Raw genomic sequence first — 23,457 nt, forward strand, 5'->3', positions numbered from 1 at the left:
AAATAATCGAATCGCGATAATCGCCAAATGGGATATGCGATTTGGCCGATCCGAAAATGCCGCGATTATAATATGAAGGGCCCCGCGCACATAACTGGCTTTTTGTGTAAAGTATTTTACTACTGTGTGAAACAAGCTCTCTCTGACTCCTATTCATAAAATAGCCAGCCTCTGTACTCACTATTACGATGAATGCACTGCAGCGAACGGCAGCGAGGTGGGAGGAGCGTTACTAAGTGACGTCAGTCACGCGCCGGCCGGCCACCTCGCTGCAGTGCATTCATAGTACTGTGACAGTGAGTACAGATACAGACTACAGAGGCTGGCCATTTTATCAATAGGAGAGAGCTTGTTTCACACAGTAGTAAAATACTTCACACACAAAGCCAGTTATGTTTATTGCAGTTTAGGAAACATAGGGCAATGAGGGGGACCAGCATAAGACGCTATATGTGTGTCTTATGCTGGCCCCCCTCATGGAACTATGTGTCATAGCACACATCCCCTATAACAGTGCCATCCACAAGTCCCCCATAAGTGTCCCCCACAGATTCCCCCCCCCCCCCATCCCATAACGGCGTCCCCCACAGATCCCCCCCCCCCCCATAACAGCGTCCCCCACAGATTCCCCCCATAACGGCGCTCCTTCTTCTCATAGTCTGTGTGGCGCATTGCTAATGCTATAAGCATTAGCAATGCGCCGCACAGACAGAAGAAGGAGCGTTCGGTGGCCACGGCGCACGTGAGTATGATGCTGCTCACTAACATACCATGGCAGCCAGGACTTCAGTAGCGTGACTCCTGGCTGCTATGGTAACCAATCGGAGCCCCAGCATTAAACTGCTGGGACTATGATCGGAACTGCCCACTGCCACCAGTGCAGAGACTGAAGAACATTCCCAGCACCCGACCTCTGACAGGATGCTGTGATCCGCACGATTAACCCCTCAACTGAGGGGTTAATTGTGGCGGATCGCAGCGTGCAGTCATAGGGGCCGGGACATGGCCGGCACATGAACGCTACGTTGGTATTCAGGCATTCATTGGTGACGCAGTGGCCACAGTCCCTCCCCTCCTCTTCCTACTGTGTTCTTATTGGTGGCCAGCGGCAGCCGCGCACAGTGGGGAGGGAGGGAACATGGTGCTGGCCGAGAGCACGATCATTCACTACCGCTCCGTGGTCATATCGGGGTCGGCGATATATAGCCGATAGGCACAAAATTGTTTCTAGTATCTGTGCCTGAGAGAACGTGGATTGTGAGCCTCCCTTAGGAACTTTACCATGGTCCGTGATAAGTTCTGTGCACAGCGCCGAGGAATAGTTTGGTCTAGATCTCCACCAGTTTGTTTCTCCTGTTCACTCCAAAGGGCAAAACAGATCATTGGGGGTCTGACCTCTGGGACCACAACCAGTCACAAGAACAGGGCAGCCCATATCCCCAGTTTGAAAGGAGAACTGGTTGATATGCACCATTGTTCCATTTATTGTCTTTGGGACATCCAGAGATGCAGAGCAGCACAGTTTTCCCTGGCATCTGAGTGAATGGAGCAGAGGTGTGCATGCTCGACCTGTGCATTCATTGTTCTCCTGACAGATGGGGGGGAAATTGTTCTAAGCAGAATGCCGCCTTTAGTGAATCACTTTTTATAATGCCCATAAAATGCTAACTACTATAGACATGTGTCTATGGGAAATTCCAGCCCTGCCATTACCACCTTCCTCTGGTCCCTTCTAGAGCTTGGGTTTTGTGACCATGAAGTTCCCCGGTCTTTATTAGTTACATTCCCTACAACCAAGAGGCTCAGACACAATGTTAGCTACCTCATTTATGGACTTATTTATTAACAGGCCAGTGGTTTTGAAATGGCCCTGATGATGGTGAACCCCCAACTCATCCTTCAACACTCAGGAGAGGAAAAACCCCCTAGTGGAGGAAACCTCCAGGGAACCATGGCTGAAGGACTGCCCTTCCCCTGGGCAAGGGGGTAAAACCATCATTTGAGATGAGGTAGCTTAGGAAAGTCCGGGTAATTTGTCACATCCAGTATTCGGAAAGTCTGCTAGATGTTGAATCCAGAAAATCCGGTAATTGTCAAATCCAGTATTAGGAAAGTCCGGTAAAATGTCACATCCAGTATTGAGGACAGAGACCAAGCCTGGAATCTGCCTCTTGATACAGAAGATCATTGTCCAGCAATGTCATGATGGTTTCAGTTGTCTTGGCGCTCCACCCCTTGAATCTTATTGGGGATTTTCAGGGTCCTGGGTCTTTTCTCTCAGGCCAATGGAGACACCTTCTCTGGACAATGTTAAAGACAAACGCTGAGAATAAATGGAGAAAGACCATTAATCATAAACGGCTCTATATAATATATTACTTCTCTGAAATGTTTCTGGAGCACATTAGACCTTCACACTGCATCTACTCACCTGGAAATCTGTATAGTTCATTAGTTGGTATATTATAAGGCCAACAAATCCAGTCCACTCGACCACCATGCCTGTCCTGGTGTAGATCTGCAGAAGACAGAGGGACAGAATGGAGGATTAGTGCCTGGCTCACCAGCAGCTATGGTATGGAGTGAGATGGGAGCATGACATGTCCCCCAAGAGCTTCTATATTAATGTCACACAGGACATGGGTTACAGAAGATGGTGAAAAGTGATATGAACTCACCTGTTCACATCGGCCAGTACATAGCTGGAAGAAGCCAATGGTCATACACACAGAAACTGTAAAGATGTGTTAAGGACAAGTAACAGAATTCTATTACTATAATGTGTCCTATACTGTCATGTCTCATCTGTCCTACAAAGGAGTCAGAGGTAGGGTTGTTGTGGGTATCGAAATTTCGATACCCAATCGATAGTTTTGTCCCGGTATTGATTTCCATTTTTTCGATACTGGGCTGCGCAGTCTAGTATCACACAACATGAGCGCGCTTCACTCAGCGTGCTCATGTTCCCTCAACAGCACAGGGGAGAAGGAAGCAGTGTCTCCCTCACCATGTGCTGCTGCTGCCACCAGTGAAAGGATAGAGTGGCGCAGGAGGGGCGGGCTCACTGCGCCACCAATGATAGGACTTTTTCTACACAGAGCGGCACCCAGAGATGTCCCAGCACTTACTATTATTCCTGGTTCGCCCGCAGTGCCCCCATTAGTCTCCTCTCCTGATCCATATGCTGTAGTAATGGGGAGGAGACATCAGCTTCTCTAGTGGGCGTTCCTTCTCCCTGGCTGTAGCGCTGTCCAATCGCAGCGCAGGGAGAAGGAACGCCCACTAGAGAAGCTGATGTCTCCTCCCCATTGCTCCGATAGTAATTGGCATATGGAGCAGGAGAGGAGACCGTAATGGGGGCACTGCGGGCGAACGGAGCGGCGCCCAGGAATAATGGTAAGTGCTGGGACATCTCTGGGCGCTGCTCTATGCAGTCTAATACTTAGTCTGGACTCATAAAGAAGTATTTAACACATAATACAGGAGGGGGATGCCGGCAGCAGAATCGCATTGCCGGCACCCTGCCCCTGACGGGGAGCTGCGATCAGCTGCACCTGAGGGGTTAACTGCAGCTGATCTGCTAGTACCCGCCTCCTGTATTAAGGGTACTTGGCATTGGTGGCGCAGTGCGCCCTCCCCCCACCCCCCAGTATTAAAATCGGGGTCCTCTCCCCTCCTCCTCATTGGTGGTGCAGTGGCAGCTTCTGATCGGAGCCCCAGTAGTGTAAGCCTGGGGCTCCGATCGGTTACCATGGCAGCCAGGACGCTACTGAAGCCCTGGCTGCCATGGTAACATCCCTGATGCTGTGTGCACAGAGCAGCAGGGACAGTGTGAGGTTCTATTCACCCTAATAGAGATCTATCAGGGTGAATAGGACAAGGGATGAAAAAAAATCCCAGTTTCTGGCCCCTAAGGGGGGAAATAGTTATTTAACTAAAAAGTGTAAAGAGAAAAAAAAAAAAACCCGACCAAAATATTAAGTATGAATCGCCCCCTTTACCAATTTCACATATAAAATGTATAAACAATAATTAAACATATTACATATTGCCACGTCAGAAAAGTCTAAACTATTAAAATATATTTTAAAAAAATCTATGCGGTGAACGCCGGAACAGAAGAAAAAATAAAAACGTGCGATTCGCCATTTTTTTAAATGCGGAATGCACGTGGCTTTTTGTTTATTTTTTCGCATGGTATCGAGTATCGCAATGCTTTTTTATTGTATTGAAACTGAATCAAAAAAAATTGGTATCGCAACAACGCTAGTCAGAGGGAGCTGATATTCTCCTAGATGCCATAGACCAGAATTGTCTTGAATTTTCGGACACTATGATGGCAAATTCAGGTTGTCCCAGGTCTCAAATAGATGGCTTAGGTATATCCTACCAGTATATGGGAGTCACTTGAATGTCCCAAATTTACCCACAGCAGTGTTGGTAAGTGTGTTATGTCCAGTGTATCCAGCAAACAACATGGCACTATACCAGTCAGCTATAAGAGGATACAGGTCAGCAGGGCCACAATGGTCACCAAGGTTAATGCCATTCTAATGTGGCATAGGCGGCGACTGCTGAAGGATTTCTTGTACAGGCATACAGCTTGACCTAGGTTGTTAATGGCACACAAGAAAAATGCCGGTCCTGCGGCGATCCTGTGGACTGTAGGACTGATCCTCATCTAAAAAAAAAAGCAGAGGAATAAAGGTCATCAATATGGACGTCATGAAGATCTGAGAATACAGGTGGTGTAATTATACAGGGGCAGTAATACATAAGAATAGTCACCAGGGCGCGTCATTGTATTTATACACATCTCTTGACTTCAAGCGATGTCCCCTCTGTATTACTAGTCCTGAGACCTCTGTATATAAACTTACCGAAACTATGGCGGTCACAACGGTCTCAATGCAGCCAATCCATGCAAAGGCATAGAGGATTCTCTGGCAGATGATATGTCGCCTCTCTGATTGTTCAGACCGGATGATCATGAACCGGTACATGATGGAAGCGTTGCCAGCTCCTGAAATGGACAATACATGGGATAACCTCCAGGACTCAGTGATGATTATAATCTCCAGTGATGGCGGGCGCTCAGCAGTGAATAGTGATTAGGGAGATAACGTCATCCCTGAGCGCTGGAGCCGCTGATCTCCTCATGATGTTATCTCTCTAAATCCACTTACCTAGAATGGCAGATATTATGAAGACCACTGTAAAGACCACCGATTCGGGGAATATTGCTCCCGTGTCACTGAGAAAGAAAGCAAAATATTGGGAGTTATTTGGACGCAAACCAGAGAATTGTGTCATGTCTTCTAATAGCAGAGGAGACTTTATTTCCTTCCATTGTAATCATCCTCCATAATAATATGATCTAATGTCCAGACACCGTCCAGTGCATGAAATCTCAGTCTTGATAAAGTCCCCCCAATGTGATGTTTTCTGTGCTAACAATTAAGAGATGGCACTTATTAATAATCTACTAACAAAAATCATAACATTCCAGGAATGAACTGATAATACCATAATAACAGTAACGATACTACAGAGGAATCCCGCCCCGTCCCCTCTTACCTGATGTAAGGATATTTTACATGGCCTGGGATGACAGTCAAGGCAATCAGGGCACAGAGGCCCGATAGCGTCCATATGACCCAGAGGAAAGGCAAGAATGCCAAACCCCGGATCTCCATGGCGCAAAGTCAAATATTCGCTAAGCGAAAGCAAGGATTTGCTGAGCAAAAACACAAGCCTATCTGTCTCTCTCTATATCCAGAGATATTCTGACCAAGGTAATGTCAGGCAGTGGTTTTCCAAGTCTCAGAACTCGGTGATGTCACTATCTTCTGTGACATCACACCTGCCGCAATCTGATTGGTCCTCGCAAGATTCTGTAATTTCATTGGTCCTCACCTCATTGTTAAATGATCACACATACTTGAATCTGATTGGTTCTTAGTAGCTTCTGTGATGTCATTGGTGTGCCCATCACCACACATGCCTGGATCTGATTGGTCCTCAGTATTTTCAATTGTTATACATATATTTCCAAGATGTTTTTGTCTTTTCAAGTCTTCTGAATAAATAAAAACTCTGCTTTATACACGTGCCACCACATGACAACAGAATGAGCAAAGCTGAGTGATGGACCCTGCTCCCATATCAGCCCCTACCCTCTATACAAGGAATGAAGGCGCCATGAAAGTTGTCTCTATTCTGCTGACAGTACCAGGAGGGAAGGTGTCCCCTCTCGCTGCTCTGCGCCCCTATCTAAATTATTTCTGTTTGGGATTATGGTTATAGACCTTTCTTGGACAATTACCGATAACGCAATTCCATCTGGCTATGTATAAAGATGCAGTTGGCTTTCCCATAGCTGGAGCACCTGAGGTGCATTATCATTTTTTTTTTTTTTTTTTTTTTTTTTTCCTCTTGGTTTCTCCCAGTCATATTCTCCCTTTCTACTCAGCTTTAACCGAATATGAAGTTACGACTGCAGCCTGGTTTAGCTGAAGGTTTTTGCCTTCCGCCAGCAGTGATTGTCCCGACACTTAATGCCGTGTGTTCCTGTAACTTCAGACAAGGGGCAGCATCTAATGGAGATGGGAGAATTGGTTTGCCCATCACTAGTTGTTAAGGATACCAGTGCAGGCAATCCTCTCTGCTCGAACACCGCTATAGAGGGTACTAGGGGTGGGCGATATGGCCTAAAATCTATATTGCGATATAATTTTAAGCATGTGATTATATATTGTTTTCTATATTGGCATGTGCCCCCCAGCCTCTCCCTCTTATCAGCCCCCTCTGGTAACTCAAACCCCCCCCCCCCCTCCCTCCCCAGTATTAATCATTGGTGGCAGTGGCCACAGGGTCCCCCTCCTCCCCCCCCCCCCCCCCCCATAATTGGTGGCAGTGGGCAGTTCCAATAGGAGTCCCAGCAGTGTAATGCTGGGGCTCCGATCGGTTACCATGGCAGACAGGACACTACTGAAGTCCTGGCTGCCATGGTATGTTAGTGAGCAGCATTATACTCGCGCCATGGCGCCGGGCGCTCCTTCTCATAGGTCTGTGCGGCGCATTGCTAATGCTATAAGCATTAGCAATGCACCGCACAGACAGAAGAAGGAGCGATCGGCGGCCACGGCGCACGTGAGTATAATGCTGCTCACTAACATACCATGGCAGCCAGGACTTCAGTAGTGTCCTGTCTGCCATGGTAACCGATCGATCGGAACTGCCCACTGCCACCAATGCAGAGACTGAAGAACATTCCCGGCACCCGACCTCTGACGGGACGCTGTGATCTGCGCGATTAACCCCTCAATTGAGGGGTTAATTGTGGCGGATCGCAGTGTGCAGCCATAGGGGCCGGGATATGGCCGGCACATGAACGCTACGTTGGTATTCAGGCATTCATTGTGGCCACAGTCCCTCCCCTCCTCCTCCTACTCTGTTCTTTTTGGTGGCCAGCAGCAGCCGCGCACAGTGGGGAGGGAGGGACTCCTTCCTTCTCCACTGTGCCGGCTCAGGAGAACATGGTGTGCGCCGAGAGCGCGATCATTCAATACCGCTCTGTGGTCATATCGTGGTCCGGCGATATGCACAAAATTCATATTGTGGCACAAATTTATATTGCATATCACCTATATCTCCCACCCCTAAGGCAAATGGCGCTTTACTATTTTACAAATCTCTTGATATTCTACACTATATCTTGTAGTAAAGGTAACCTGCTTGCGTTTAGGTCTGACCGCTATGGCTTTCTTGTGTTTTAAACAAAACTTATCGGGGAATACTAAGGATTTCCTGTCTAGGGAGCAAGCCCATTTCTTAGCACCCTGTGCACACTGTGCAGCATAAGGTCTCGGGTGTAATCTGCTGCTAATTTGTTCTGATTCCTGCATGAAAGCTTCCATGCTGGAGCAGTTGCGTCTGGCTCTTACTAGTTCCCCTTTGGGTACATTATGAATAACATGTGACAGATGGCATGAAGTTGCCAATAATATGGTGTTCCCTGCTGTTTCTTTCATGTGCGTAGAGGTACACACTTGAGAAGCTAGCATGTCTCCCTCTAGCCTTAAATAAGAAAATAAATTAAAAAAAGATGGACCGCATATCGTGATGTAAGCTCCTTCAGCGGCAAATACAGTGTACGGTGCTGTGCCTGGTAAGCTGTAAGAAGGCCGAACTTCCTCAAACAGATGATTTTAGGGTTACTAAGAGTCGGACCCCCACAGACCTTATGTTGATGACCTATACTGAGGATAGGCCACCCATATGAAAATCCCGTATAACCCCTATTAAAGTGACCATAATTAAGAAAAAGTTGTGCATTCGTTAGGGCAGAGTGACTTAATACTGCACTTGTGGCTGCAGCCGGTTTCTCCCAGTGTAATCGCTAATAACTGGAGGTTGCAGAATCTGCCCCTACAGTGAGCAGGGGTTATCCACATGGGGCCTGCTATAGCTGAAAGTTGTGTACCTAACATATGCCACAAAAGATTATTTTCTTTATTCCTAAACAGAGATTGTTACCATGGTCATATGCCCGGGGATAGCCAATCACAGCGAAAAGCAGTATATTCGGACTTTTGTGGACTACGCCCAGAAAAATGGCTATAGATGTGCCGTGCTGAATCACCTTGGAGCTTTGCCAAACATTGAGTTAACGTCTCCACGCATGTTCACTTATGGTATGTACCTTTTCACTGTCTAGTGTCTATCTGTTATCTCTTTCATGTCTGATCCGTTTTAGACGCAGGTTTTAATAAATCCCATAGCTGGTGAAGGATCTGCTAAAGTTATGAAGAGGCGCTGGCCTCTCCATAACTTCTGCGTATCCAGCGCCAGTTCAAAATGTAAGACCGCTTCTGAGCGGTCTTACATTTTAGACCTTTTTTTCTTCGCCTAACAGGCATAGAAAATGGTGAATGAGACGGGCATGTCAGCCTGTTCGTTTCCCCACCCACAATTTTAGAACTGGCATGAACGGGGCGAAGACGCAGATAGCGGCGCAACGAACTGCCATCTGCGCCTGAAATACGCCTAATTTAGGCACATTTCGGCTTAGTAAATGACCCTCTAAATCTTTCATTTCAAGTAGCCCAGCGTTTAATTTTCTGTCGTGTATTCTAGGTTTAAAAGGGTTTTCCAGGATTTCATTTTTTTTTTTTTTTCTACTGACCTAGGATAGGTCCTCAGTATTTTTGATTGGTGGGGGGCCGACCCCTCCCCGGTGCTCCTGTGAGCGGCGTGGCCTTCTCCCTGCTATACATTGTATAACAGATATGCTTGGTATCACAGCTCAGCTCCATTCACTTCAATGGGGACTGAGCTGCTCCTAGGCCGCGTGATACAGAAACGTGACATCACTGGCCTAGGGAAAGCAGAGAGAAGGCCTGATAGTTCATCAGTAGAAAAAAAGAAAAGAAAACCCCTTTAAAAAAAAAAAAAATATATATATATATATATATATATATGTGTAGTTCATGTAATCTGGTTGCAGAGGCTAGTTCTGTGAGATGAGTGGTGCCTAGACTATAAGCATTTTCTTTTCCTTAAAGGGCTTATGCCATTAAAATTGAAAATCTAACATCATATAGTACTGTTTAACCCCTTAAGGACTCAGCCCTATTTCACCTTAAGGACTTGGCCATTTTTTGCAAATCTGACCAGTGTCCCTTTAAGTGCTCATAACTTTAAAACACTTTGACTTATCCAGGCCATTCTGAGATTGTTTTTTCGTCACATATTGTACTTCATGACACTGGTAAAATGAAGTCAAAAAATTTTTTTTTTTTGCATAAAAAAATACCTAATTTACAAAAAATTTGGAAAAATTTGCAAATTTCAAAGTTTCAGTTTCTCTACTTCTGTAATACATAGTAATACCCCCAAAAATTGTGATGACTTTACATTCCCCATATGTCTACTTCAGGTTGGAATTATTTTGGGAATGATATTTTATTTTTTGGGGATGTTACAAGGTTTAGAACTTTAGAAGCAAATATAGAAATTTTTCAGAAATTTACAAAAACCCAATTTTTAGGGACCACTACAGCTCTGAAGTCACTTTGCGAGGCTTACATAATAGAAACCACCCAAAAATGACCCCATTCTATAAACTACACCCCTCAAGGTATTCAAAACTGATTTTACAAACTTTGTTAACCCTTTAGGTGTTGCACAAGAGTTATTGGCAAATGGGGATGAAATTTGAGAATTTCATTTTTTTGCCTAATTTTCCATTTTAACCCATTTTTTTCCACTAACAAAGCAAGGATTAACAGCCAAACAAGACTGTATCTTTATTGCCCTGACTCTGCCGTTTACAGAAACACCCCATATGTGGCCGTAAACTACTGTACGGCCACACAGCGGGGCATAGAGTGAAAGGTGCGCCGTATGGTTTTTGGAAGGCAGATTTTGCTGGACTGGTTTTTTGACACCATGTCCCATTTGAAGCCCCCTGATGCACCCCTAGAGTAGAAACTCCCTAAAAGTGACCTCATCTAAGAAACTACACCCCTCAAGGTATTCAAAACTGATTTTAAAAACTTTGTTAACCCTTTAGGTGTTGCACAAGATATAATGGAAAATAGAGATACAATTTCAAAATTTCACTTTTTTGGCAGATTTTCCATTTTTATATATTTTTTTCAAGTAACAAAGCAAGGGTTAACAGCCAAACAAAACTCATTATTTATGGCCCTAATTCTGTAGTTTACAGAAACACCCCATATGTGGTCGTAAACTGCTGTACGGGCACACGGCAGGGCGCAGAAGGAAAGGAATGCCATACGGTTTTTGGAAGGCAGATTTTGCTGGACTGGTTTTTTGACACCATGTCCCATTTGAAGCCCCCTGATGCACCCCTAGAGTAGAAACTCCCTAAAAGTGACCTCATCTAAGAAACTACACCCCTCAAGGTATTCAAAACTGATTTTAAAAACGTTGTTAACCCTTTAGGTGTTGCACAAGATATAATAGAAAATAGAGATACAATTTCAAAATTTCACTTTTTTGGCAGATTTTCCATTTTAATATATTTTTTCAAGTAACAAAGCAAGGGTTAACAGCCAAACAAAACTCATTATTTATGGCCCTAATTCTGTAGTTTACAGAAACACCCCATATGTGGTCGTAAACTGCTGTACGGGCACATGGCAGGGCGCAGAAGGAAAGGAATGCCATACGGTTTTTGGAAGGCAGATTTTGCTGGACTGGTTTTTTTACACCATGTCCCATTTGAAGCCCCCCTGATGCACCCCTAGAGTAGAAACTCCAAAAAAGTGACCCCATTTTAGAAACTACGGGATAAGGTGGCAGTTTTCTTGGTACTAGTTTAGGGTACATATGATTTTTGGTTGCTCTATATTACACTTTTTGTGCGGCAAGGTAACAAGAAATAGCTTTTTTGGCACCGTTTTTTTTTTTTTTTTGTTATTTACAACATTCATCTGAAAGGTTAGATCATGTGGTAATTTTATAGAGCAGGTTGTCACGGACGCGGCGATACCTAATATGTATACTTTTTTTTATTTATGTAAGTTTTACACAATGATTTCATTGTTAAAACAAAAAAAGTTTTAGTTTCTCCATAGTCTAAGAGCCATAGTTTTTTCAGTTTTTGGGCGATTATCTTATGTAGGGTCTCATTTTTTGCGGGCTGAGATGGCTGTTTTATTGGCACTATTTTGGGGTGCATATGACTTTTTGATCGCTTGCTATTGCACTTTTTGTGACGTAAGATGACAAAAAATTGCTTTTTTTAAACCGTTTTTATTTTTATTTTTTTACGGTGGTCACCTGAGGGGTTAACTCATGTGATATTTTTATAGAGCCGGTCGATACGGACACGGCGATACCCAATATGTATACTTTTTTTAATTTATGTAAGTTTTACACAATGATTTAATTTTTGAAACAAAAAAAATTATGTTTTAGTGTTTCCATAGTCTAAGAGCCATAGTTTTTTCAGTTTTTGGGCGATAATCTTGGGTAGGGTCTTATTTTTTTTGCGGGATGAGATGCCGGTTTGATTGGCACTATTTTGGCGTACATGCGACTTTTTTGATCACTTTTATTACCTTTTTTGGGAAGTAAGGTGGGCAAAATTTAAATTTTCTCATAGTTTTTATTTTTTTATTTTTATGGCGTTCACCGTGCGGGGAAAGTAACATGACCGTTTTATAGATCAGGTCGTTACGGACGCGGCGATACCAAACATGTGTAGGGAATTTTATTTTTTTCATTTCTAATTAGTGATAAATGTGTTTTTTGATTTTCACTTTTTTTGCACTTTTTCTTACTTTTTTTTTGACCCAGACCCACTTGGTTCTTGAAGATCCAGTGGGTCTGGTGTCTGCATAATACAGTACAGAACCTATATAGGGTTCTGTACTGTATTTTACTTACACTGAACAGATCTATGCTTTCAGCACAGATCTGTTCAGCACCATGGACAGCAGGACGCCTGAGCAGGCGTCCTGTTGCCATGGGAACCTTCCCCGTCTGCCACAACTTCGGGGAAGGGTAAGGACTGGGGCTTCGGGGGGCTGTCTGGGGGCTCTCTCCCTCTCCCATCGGGGGGCTGCAAAGGCACAGCAGCCCCCCGATGGGAGAGGGAGGGAGCCGCATCTTACTGTTAACTCTTTCCATACAGCGGTCCGTACGGACCGCTGTATGGAAAGGGTTAAACGGCTGACATCCATTCACAGATGTCAGCCGTTTATACCAGGGTGCCAGCAATGTGCTGGCACCCTGGTATACCCACTAGAAGCCAACGATTATTCGGCGGGAGGCGGGCGGGGGATCGCGATCCCGCCTCCCGCACCGCCCACACCGCCCGCAACACCCCCCCCTGCACCTCCCACCAGGCTAAAATCATGCAGGGGTGCAGGGGGGGTGATCACTATATATTTGAGCCACACTAAAGTTTCTGATCGCCGCGGTCAGGGACCGCGGCGATCAGAAACAGCAGAAATAGCAACAAACCGCAGGTCTGAATTGACCTGCGGTTTGCTGCGATCGCCGATACGGGGGGGTCATATGACCCCCCCAGGCGTTGTGACAGGATGCCGGCTGAATGATTTCAGCCGGCATCCTGTGCGGATTAACCCCTGGGGCGCCACAATCTCAATTTAAACTCATGACGTACCGGTACGTCATGGGTCCTTAAGGACTCGGGAAACATGCCGTACCGGTACGTCATGGGTCCCTAAGGGGTTAAAAAAATAAATAAAAAAAATGTGGAACCGCCCTGTTCCGCACACACATGGATCCAGAGATCTGATCACTTATTGCCACAATTGCAGCTCAGGCGGTGTGCACTCTCTCAGGAGTGTGTCCTTTTTTCTGCGGCTGGTGGAAGTTGGAGGATGGAACTAAGCATGTATGACAACCTCGGTTAGGCCTCTTTCACACTTGCGTTGTCCGGATCCGGCGTGTACTCCACTTGCCGGAATTACACGCCGGATGCGGAAAAACGTAAGTGAACTGAAAGCATTTGAAGACGGATCCGTCTTCAAAATGCGTTCAGTGTTACTATGGCAGCCAGGACGCTATTAAAGTTCTGGTTGCCATAGTAGTAGTGGGGAGCGGGGGAGCAGTATACTTACCATCCGTGCGGCTCCCGGGGCGCTCCAGAATGACGTCAGAGCGCCCCATGTGCATGGATGACGTTTCCATGCGATCACGTCATCCATGCACGTGGGGCGCCCTGATGTCACTCTGGAGCGCCCCGGGAGCCGCACGGACGGTAAGTATACTGCTCCCCCGCTCCCCGCTACACTTTACCATGGCTGCCAGGACTTTAGCGTCCCGGCAGCCATGGTAACCATTCAGAAAAAGCTAAATGTCGGATCTGGCAATGCGCCGAAACTACGTTTAGCTTAAGGCCGGATCCAGATCAATGCCTTTCAATGGCATTAATTCCGGATCCGGCCTTGCGGCAAGTGTTCAGGATTTTTGGCCGGAGCAAAAAGCGCAGCATGCTGCGGTATTTTCTCCGGCCCAAAAACGTTCCGGTCCTGAACTGAAGACATCCTGATGCATCCTGAACGGATTTCTCTCCATTCAGAATGCATTGGGATAATCCTGATCAGGATTCTTCCGGCATAGAGCCCCGACGACGGAACTCTATGCCAGAAGAAAAGAACGCAAGTGTGAAAGAGCCCTCAGCTGGTCAGAGAATAAAAATAAAAAATAGGGGCAAACAGCAGGAGGCGCTATACAAGAAGATTTCAGTGAATAGCTTGGGCTATACTAAATATTTAATTACATTCAATTACAAAAGTATTAATTTTTGTGGGACAATCCCTTTAAGTTCTGAGATGCTGAGACTTAAGCTGCCCATACACATAAGGTAAAATTTGGCTAAGATGTGTGGTTGGCCATCATTTTACGTAAATGTGTATTCATGATGGCGATGGCAGACTACTTATCTGCTGAAAACATGATCTGCCATGTTGGAAGGTTTCACCCCTGGTGAGCTGAAACTGCTGGTGTTTGGCACGATTGGCTTAATGTGGCGATTTATTCCATGTGTCTGGCCAGTCTGATTCAATGTCCGAGCACATAGCAGCATCCGGGTCACTAGGGAACCCCTCATACGTTGAAATAAAGTCTAATTGACTTACAAGAAAATGGGTTGACCTTGAATAATAATATAGAGGGAATTGCAGGATGAAAAAGGTTTGCAACATGCCAGATCTGTTGTTTAAGTTTTGTACTGCAATGGCGATTACCTTATGCCAGCCTACATGGGAACATTGCCAGCGGGCATTCATGTTAAGTGGCCATGTCATTTTTACCACTTCACTCATTATTCATGCACACTCATAAATAGAAACACTTGATCATAAGATGGCCCAATATGATGCATTATGGAGTCCGTGTCAGTTGCCTTTCTGCATTCCCTGAAACAGAACCACATTTGAAAACAGAGTCTTTACATTTTAGTGATAAATTATTTATCAAGGTTTTCAGGAACAAGAATCCTTGAGATTTATGAAACAAATACATCTGTCTTGTAAGACCCTGTTCACAGATGTCTGATTTTGGTGGGTATTCTGAGAACAGTCTGCATCTCTCACACGTGAATTCCACAACCAGCTTCAGATGCTTCAGAAAATGTCTTAGTTGCGGATGGCGTGCAGACCGATTCATTTCTATGGGTTTATGTAATCTGTGTGCTGTCAGCATCTGTGCAGCCATTATATTATAGGACAAATTTTAGAACATATCCTATTCTTGTCCTGATGGGTAAGTGAAAATTGCAGAATGCACACGGCCGGTATCTGTATTTTTGGATCCGTGGTTTGCAGAGCGCAAAATGGATATGGATGGGCCTAATTTGCACAGAAATATTAAGAGTGATAGTGGGGCTAATCCTTGTGTGGATCCGCAGCCAAAATCCAAGTGTAAGGGCTCTCGCACACAAGCATGTGTGCCCCGTGCCTGTATTGCGGACCGCAATTGACTTGAATGGGTCTGCAATCCTCAAGATACGGAGCAGAGGCATGGATTGGAAGCACTACGGAGCACTTCCGTGAGATTTCAGGCAGTGCCTCTTCACCTCTTTTGCAGTGCGGACTATCTCTTGCGGATTGTGGACCCATTCAAGTCAGTGGGTCCGCATCTGCAACCAGCGTGCACACAGACGTTGTCCATGCATTGCGGACCGCGGTTTGCAGCACCAGAAACGCTGATTCAATCAAGCGACGATAGAGTTGTTATTCGAGTCGCTACGGTTCGTTTGACAACCCTTTACATGCGTATAATGGATCGTTGTCAGGCAGACTGTTGGGACCGTCTGTGCTGTAATCAATGCCTGTTTACACTTGTGTCTACATAATCTATCACTAGATCAACAAACGGAGCGATCGGTTCCACCGTTCCATGCTTTCACACTACTTGATACTTGATCACTTTCTCTCGATTTCACTATTTTTCAATTTATTGCCCACTCATTTGAAGGCGCCTTCCAATTTCTCCGGCAGAACTTGTAGTAATATGCACATCTTTTGAACATATAGGGGGTCGTTTATCAAACTGGTGTAAAGTAGAACTGGCTCAGTTGCCCATAGCAACCACTCAGATTCCACTCATTTCGTTTTCCAAAGGAGCTGTGAAAAATTAAAGGAGGAATCTACTTTACACCAATTTGATAAATGACCCCCATAATGCCTTTTCTGCAAGGACAACACTATTTCACTTGCTATCTGTATGACGTTAAGCAGTCAGGAGATGTCCCAGGACAGTGTACTTTGGCCGTCTGACAGCAACTTGTCTAATATCGATGTCCGCTTAACTTGGGAACATTATCAGAGAGACCTAAGTCCTATTAGTACATCAAAGAAGGTCACTTCATACTTCTGTGCAGTAAACAGCTGGCGTAATGGCAGATGAATAAGAAAAGGAATCACTAGCATTTACACAGAGCTGAAGAGATGCTGAACCAGAAGGGTCCCCAGTGTAGTGTGAGCCACCCCCCCAGGGTCATCACTAGACTGCCATTGTGCTGCAGGCTTTGCATTGCCCGGCACAAAACTATTGACCTTTTTTGAGATGCCCCTGTATAATTTCTGCTCGGATAGAGGGTACCTTAATAGTAATAAGCAATTCTATGACTCTCCATCATTCTCAGACAGACACAGCAGCACCAGGGCGTGTCTTGAAAGTGTTCTGCCTGATCATAGAGAGATCTGTGTGGAAGTTTAAAGCAGCACACACCTTTCTGGGGAGGGGAAGGGGAGCTAAATGCAATTGGCATAGAACATGGTGAATGGCTAGATCTAGGGGAGCTGAGGAAACCACCAGGGAATCAAATATTAAAGTGGTTATCAGGAAAATATATTGATGACTTATCTTCTGGATAGGTAATCAGTATTAGTTCTGTGGGGGGTGACATCAGCTGTTAGAAGAGCGCCACATGATCATCCTTCTAGGCCAGTGACATTCAAGTCAGCTGAGCTGCAGTACCAAGCACTGCCACTATAGATTGTATGGCGCTGTCCTTGGAAAGCTGCCGGGAGGCTGCATTGCTCACCTGAGTGCAGCGGCTCCCTGAAACAGCTGATAGTCAGGGGTGCCTGTGTAACGTCACATTACCCTACTTCCTGAGATTTCCCTACCTCCTAACTTCCGGTCGCATCGCTAATGACGTGAGGAGGCGTTCCTGAGTTTGATCTGCGCATGCACAAACGGACAGTTTAGGTAAAAATCTCACAGCGGAGTTCAGCTGCAGGGTCCCATTGCACCCGCGCGGAAAACTCGCTCGTGTAAAAGGGGCCTAAGGCTCTATCCATCTGTGGAGCTAGTGACGTTAGAACTACATTAAATTCCACTACCTAAGACCTTTAAGAAGGTCTCGGACTCTGTGCACTCAGATGCCTCAGACAGAAGGTCCTGATGTGCCGCTGCATAGCCAACAGTGGGGTGCATCACCCATTGGCCAGAGTGTTGCATGGTATGTGGTTTAGCAGTGGCCTATTGTATAAGAAAGCGCAGTCTCCTAGACAGTTAATAAGATATACTAATGTATCCCAGTCCGACTCTTTTAGCATCCGCCAGATGAAGGGACGCTGTGGATACGCGTGACTAGGATATGCCAGACAGAAGGCTTAAACGAAGTCTGAAATAGTTATTTATTTATTTATTTTTTTAAGACTTTTCTGTTGTCTAAACTTGGGTTCATCTTATATTCCATAAAATCTGGTCTATGATTAAAACCTTCCGCACACTTCTACCTGTTCCTGTTCATTACACCATGCGCTGGAGTGCTATGAAGTCGTACACAACCTATACAAAAGACATGAAAGCCATTCGGATTTAGTCCCTCTATTTGTAGATATATTTGTGGTCCTTAGAGAGGTATGCGGCCATCGCCCAAGCTAGGCAATTAAGAGAAATGTGTTTGTACTTATCCTAATCTCCAATGTTCTTTCCAGGATCTTGAAGATTGGCATTTGTGCTCACCCCATATGATGCCAACACTGTTGTTTTTTTGGTGCTGGTAATCCGCTTTCAGCATATTTCCTCTGGAGGTTTAGGAGCAGCTCTCTGTATACCCATTGTATCTACACTGGAGCTTACTTTAAACCTTTTCTACCCCTGAGAAAATACTTTGGCCCTCGATTCTTACCTCTTGTAGTAAATGGAAGCTACACAGAGTAGCAGGATAAGCAATGCTGCATCCACAGCTCCGGGGGCTACAGAAGCAATGCCGCTTGTTCTGCTAGGCAGCTTGGAGACCCCCATTCTGCTGTATTATAGGGACCCCCATCATCAGCCCTGATTTATCATGTCTTCACTCCAGAATTCTGGCTTCAGAAAGTCTCAAAATAGTGCTTTTGCAACTTTTTTGCACCACTCGCACACATTTTTTTGACTTTTGGGATTTTTACACCACTCACTTTGTAATATGGGTGGAAAAGTGGGTGTGGTTAGCTATGCTAATGAGTTTCACTCCAGATTTAGGCCAAATGCACACGGCCGTTTTTCACGGCCTTGAGCAGTCCGTGGAACCGCGGCCTGGATTCCTGCTGAGAGCAGGAGCGCATGGCGTCATTGGTTGCTATGACGCCGTGCGCTCCCTGCTGCCGCCGGGACAAAACTGAACTGAACGAAACGGAGTCACCAGAATGCATTCCGTTCAGTTTGGTTGCGCTCCCAGCGGGACAGAAAAACGCTGCAAGGAGCATTTTTCTGTCCACGATGTGGTGCGGAACAAGACAGATCAGTTTTCTCTGACACAATAGAAAACGGATCCGTCCCCTATTGACTTTCAATGGTGTTCATGACTGATCCGTCATGGCTATATCATAGAACCGGATCAGTTCATGACAGATGCATGCGTTGCAATATTTGTAACGGAGGCGTTCACTAATGTGAAAGTACCCTAAGCCAGTTCTACTTTACATCAGTTTGACTGTAATTAAGCAGATTCTTCAGAAGCAGAAACACTTGTAATAAAACATCATTTACGGTATATTTTACTCACTTGTATATTATATTATTTCAGTTATGATTGCAATCTATTAATCTTCATTATAGAAGCACCACGTAAATGAGGTGAGATGCAATTTGATCGGTTCCATGAATCGCTGGCAAGTTCTTTTTTTTTTTTTATTCTTTTCCATTTGGTAGCAGTGTATTTCCACCCCCTGGTCCAGTGTCCCTTTTGTAGTGATGCATACATCTCATGTTACAGCTTGGTGTACCAGTGATGGCCGTCATGCTTGCTTTTATTTATTTAGAGCAGGCTATTTCCAGGGGAAATCTGTGACCCGGGACTAGGAAAACATGTTTGCCTTTTTGCATTTGGTTCATGTCACTGACCCTTAATTCCTGTTATTAACATCTGCACTACAAATTGTACATTCATGAGGCTTCCAGGCAGAAGAAAATAATATCCATGAGTTTAAAGAACCTTTATGTGTATTACAGCAAGGACAAACAAGTCCCAAGAGCCAGGAGGTCACATTGTGCTGGAGCCTATGGTGTGACACTCCTTTTTGTTGAATTGGGGTCCATTCACATGTCCGTGCGTGTTTTGCGGATCCGTGGATCTGCAAAACATGGACATCGCCGGCAATTGCGGACAAGAATAGGACATGTTCTATTTTTTTCGGGAATGGAATTGCGGATCCGCAATTCCGGATCCGGGCAGCACATCATGCTGCCCCATAGAAATGAATGGGTCTGCAATTCCGTTCCGCATTTTTGCGGAAGTGTGAATGGATCCATAAATGTAGATGTGCTCCAGAGCTTTGTTACATTGCCCACTATACGTGGCCGAAATGCTGAATCGGAAGAAATATATTTAAGAGTGGTTTAACTTTTGTTAATACATTGACTTCTAATAGATATATACTGCAGCTCAAATAGCCCACATCTTACCCAGAGAAGACTTTCAACTGGAATGACTTCTTCCTGGGACTAGGAGAGCATTAGTAATAGAGCTTGTCCCAAATCTAACATCAGCTGAATGCTAGCACTGAGAACAATCATTCCATCAACGAGCTAGAAGACTGTCTTCATTAGGTCACCAGGTCTTCATTAGGTCACCAGTCACCATTTCACTTCCTATGGTTGACTGTGCACATAGGCTAGCTGTCAGTCAAACGCTTATTTAATTGGAGATTTTCATAGAGCTTCCCGACAGGAGGCGGGACTTCACTGATGTGCTCTTTGCAATCAGCTGCTTCACAGCCCCTCCTTTCTGCTGTGACTGACAGCTATAGCATCCAACCAGGAGACCATTACAGCTCACTTAGCAGAGGGGTGAGGCTGTGAAACAGCTCGATACAGTAAGCAAAGGGCACTTCTCAGTGAAGCTCCACCTCCTGGGCAATTGCAGTAACAAAATCGACAAAACTTAGTATTCACACTACTCCTGATTACAAAAGCTCACCAAAAGGCATGTTTGTCCTGCTCTCCTCTGCCTACAGTTGGAAAGCAGTTTAGCATCATCTGAGCTGGTGACAAATCTCCTTCAACTAACAGCTACCCTCCTATAAGCATCCACATTCCGCATGTTTTATTTCTGTGGGGCCTGGGAGACCAGCTGCTGCCAGACAGCTTCTTATCTTTGTGCTGAACAAAAATGAAACCTCACATCCCCAGTCTTTCTTTCTTTCCCCAGACTGTAGGGATGTCTCATGCATATTAGATCAGCAGTTCCCAGCGACATTGATCTAAGTCCACTTTCACACTAGTGTTTTCGCTTTCCGTTTGTGAGATCCGTTCAGGGCTCTCACAAGCGGTCCAAAACGGATCAGTTTTGCCCTAATGCATTCTGAACGGAAAAGGATCCGCTCAAAATGCATCAGTTTGCCTCCGATCAGTCACCATTCCACTCTGGAGGTGGACACCAAGACGCTGCCTGCCGTGTTTTGCTGTTCGCCTGAAGAAGCGGAGCCAAACGGATCCGTCCTGGCACATAATCTAAGTCAATGGGGACGGATCCGTCATGGCTATAGAAGACATAATACAACTGGATCTGTTCATGACTGATGCATGCGGTTGTATTATTGTAAAGGAAGCAGATTCATGACGGAGCCGCCAAAAACGCTAGTGAGAAAGTAGCCTAATGTGTGTGATCAGCTTAAAGGGGTTGAACTTTACATATACCATTGTGATGGTGATTGCATTGATCCCATGGATGATCATTGTACTCTGTTCATGCCAGCAAAGCAAATTTATAGAGCAGATATTGGTCTTTGCTTTGTAGATGACAGAAAAGGTGTTTTCCATGGAAGGTTCTGTACATTGGTTAACCTTGAAGTACTGTGGACAAAAAATGTTGATTAAATTGTCATTTAAAGGGGTGGTCTAAAATCCAGTGCAGTTCTCGGCTCCACTGGGCCCATCTGCCGCTGGGGACCATGATTGTCTGCATTAGTCACGTGCTGTACACCTGCATGTCACTGTCAGAGTGATTGGCTGCAGGGGTGATTTGCTGTAGACCTGCAGATCACTGACCGCTGAGGACAGCAATTGGCTGCAGCAGTCACTTTCTGTGTACCGGGATGTCACGGGATGTTTTTATTTTGGATATTTCTAATTATCTTGGACAAACCCTTTAATGTTTCACATGAGACTGACTTTATAGGGTGAGACTGATATTGGTGTTCCATTGGTTTAGGGCAGTGATGGCTGACCTCCGGCGCTCCAGCTGTGGTGAAACTACGACTCCCAGCATGCTCCATTCATATCTGTGCAGTTCTGAGAACAGCCAAGCAAGGAGGCATCTTGAGAGTCATAGTTGGAGTGCATGAGGTTAGCCATCACAGGCCTAGGGTACGGCCACACATTCAGGTCTCCGGAGGCAGTTTTAGAAGTCAAAATCGGGAGTGTATTAAAAAACCGAGGAGAAGTTGTATCTGTTCTTTTATAGTTACTCTCTTTATCATCCACTACTGATATTGGCTTCCAAAACTGCATGCAGAAATCTGACTGTGTGGCCGTGCAATCACCGGTCACCATTGTCCTTATTCTCTGCATCATTCAATGTGCCTTAAGTAGGAATCCTCATTTGATGTCACATATTTAGGTTTGTGCTGTAGGTGATCTTATCTTATATTCCATGGATCACGTGATACCGTGAATAGATCTGTCTGGCATTCTTAGAAAAACTTCTTCTCCTTTTACTCCAGGCTGCACTTGGGAATTTGGAGCCATGGTGAGCTACATCAGGAAGACCTTTCCACAGAGCAAACTGATAGTTGTAGGATTTAGCCTCGGAGGGAACATCGTCTGTAAATACCTGGGTGAAGCGGCAGCCAATCAGGAGCGCGTCTTGTGTTGCGTCAGTGTGTGCCAGGGGTACAATGCATCCCGGTAAGTAACGTGCCATATTCACCACTTGGTGGCTCACGTTTAAAGGGAAATGTGGATATTTGATTATAATCTAACTAATTATATACAATCATTAACTACTAAAAAGTACCTTAGATGTATTCACTTACTGGTGTGACAGATGGTTACCTCATAATATACACACAAAGATGCCGCATGCTAATGAGCTGATTTGAGGCCAGCGTGATGTCATTGAGTCCAGCGTATATTTTAATTCAGAGCTGTAGTCACTCCCCTGCCCAGTGGCTCTCCCCAGCGAGAGTCAGGAGCTCATGAATATTCATGACTCATTATTATATTATCTGCTGGAGCTTTTCAATACAAGATGTTGGCAGATTGACTGGGTCAATTAAAGAAAGTGACTCAGCATTTTGCTAAGAGAATCAGTCACTTATTTATGTTGCCCTTAGTTAGGACACCATAAAACTGGTGACAGGTCCCCTTTAAGATTGACAAAAGCCATAAATTCATTGAGTCAACCGATAATCTACTGGAACCGCCGAACACTGCAGCAAAAATCATGTTGTGTCACTTAAAAACGTTTAAAGGGAACCTATCCCCATGAAAACGCAGTGCACTCCCAGTGCCGGATGTGTGACTGGAGCATCTGAGCAGATTACATACAGTTTTTGAAAATCTCATCCACTTAGCTGGTACTGTATTACAATGCAGATTTTCCACCCGATAATCTGCACTGCATAATACACGTTGTGTGCGTAAACCCTATTTCTCTTTTGTATGTACATATTCTTTCCGCTTTTGTTTTACTTTTGTCATTATGAGTTACATTCTACTTTACAAAAATAAAATAAAAATTATACTCTGTATAATCTATTTACTTAATCCGCGCTCCCAGATACTTGCCCTTTTTCATATTTCTGCATGTATTTTGATGTTTGACTGCCAGTATGAATGAGGTTTATAACTAGGAGATGCACCCGTTCTTCATCCTGGTGGCTCATCTGCTCCCTCTAGTGGTCCCCTCTAGGATTTGGTAGACATTTCATATGTCGATTGTCAGCCTATGTATTTTAGTCCTGTAACTACGAGGTCTGATTTTCTACTATGTGAACTTACAAAGTGCAGTACTAA

General features: G+C 45.0%; 1 protein-coding gene across 1 annotated transcript in view; it reads left to right on the top strand.

The window, feature by feature from the left end:
* The window catches only part of ABHD2 (abhydrolase domain containing 2, acylglycerol lipase), a 54,756-nt gene that overhangs the window by 25,592 nt on the left and 5,707 nt on the right, over window positions 1-23,457 (top strand). The window contains exons 5-6 of the mRNA XM_044283209.1: window positions 8,529-8,696; window positions 22,164-22,347. Of these exons, the coding sequence (XP_044139144.1) occupies window positions 8,529-8,696; window positions 22,164-22,347 (352 nt within the window). The remainder of the gene's footprint in view (window positions 1-8,528; window positions 8,697-22,163; window positions 22,348-23,457) is intronic.

This window comes from Bufo gargarizans, chromosome 2 (assembly GCF_014858855.1).
Source record: "Bufo gargarizans isolate SCDJY-AF-19 chromosome 2, ASM1485885v1, whole genome shotgun sequence".
NCBI classification, from domain to species: Eukaryota; Metazoa; Chordata; class Amphibia; order Anura; family Bufonidae; genus Bufo; species Bufo gargarizans.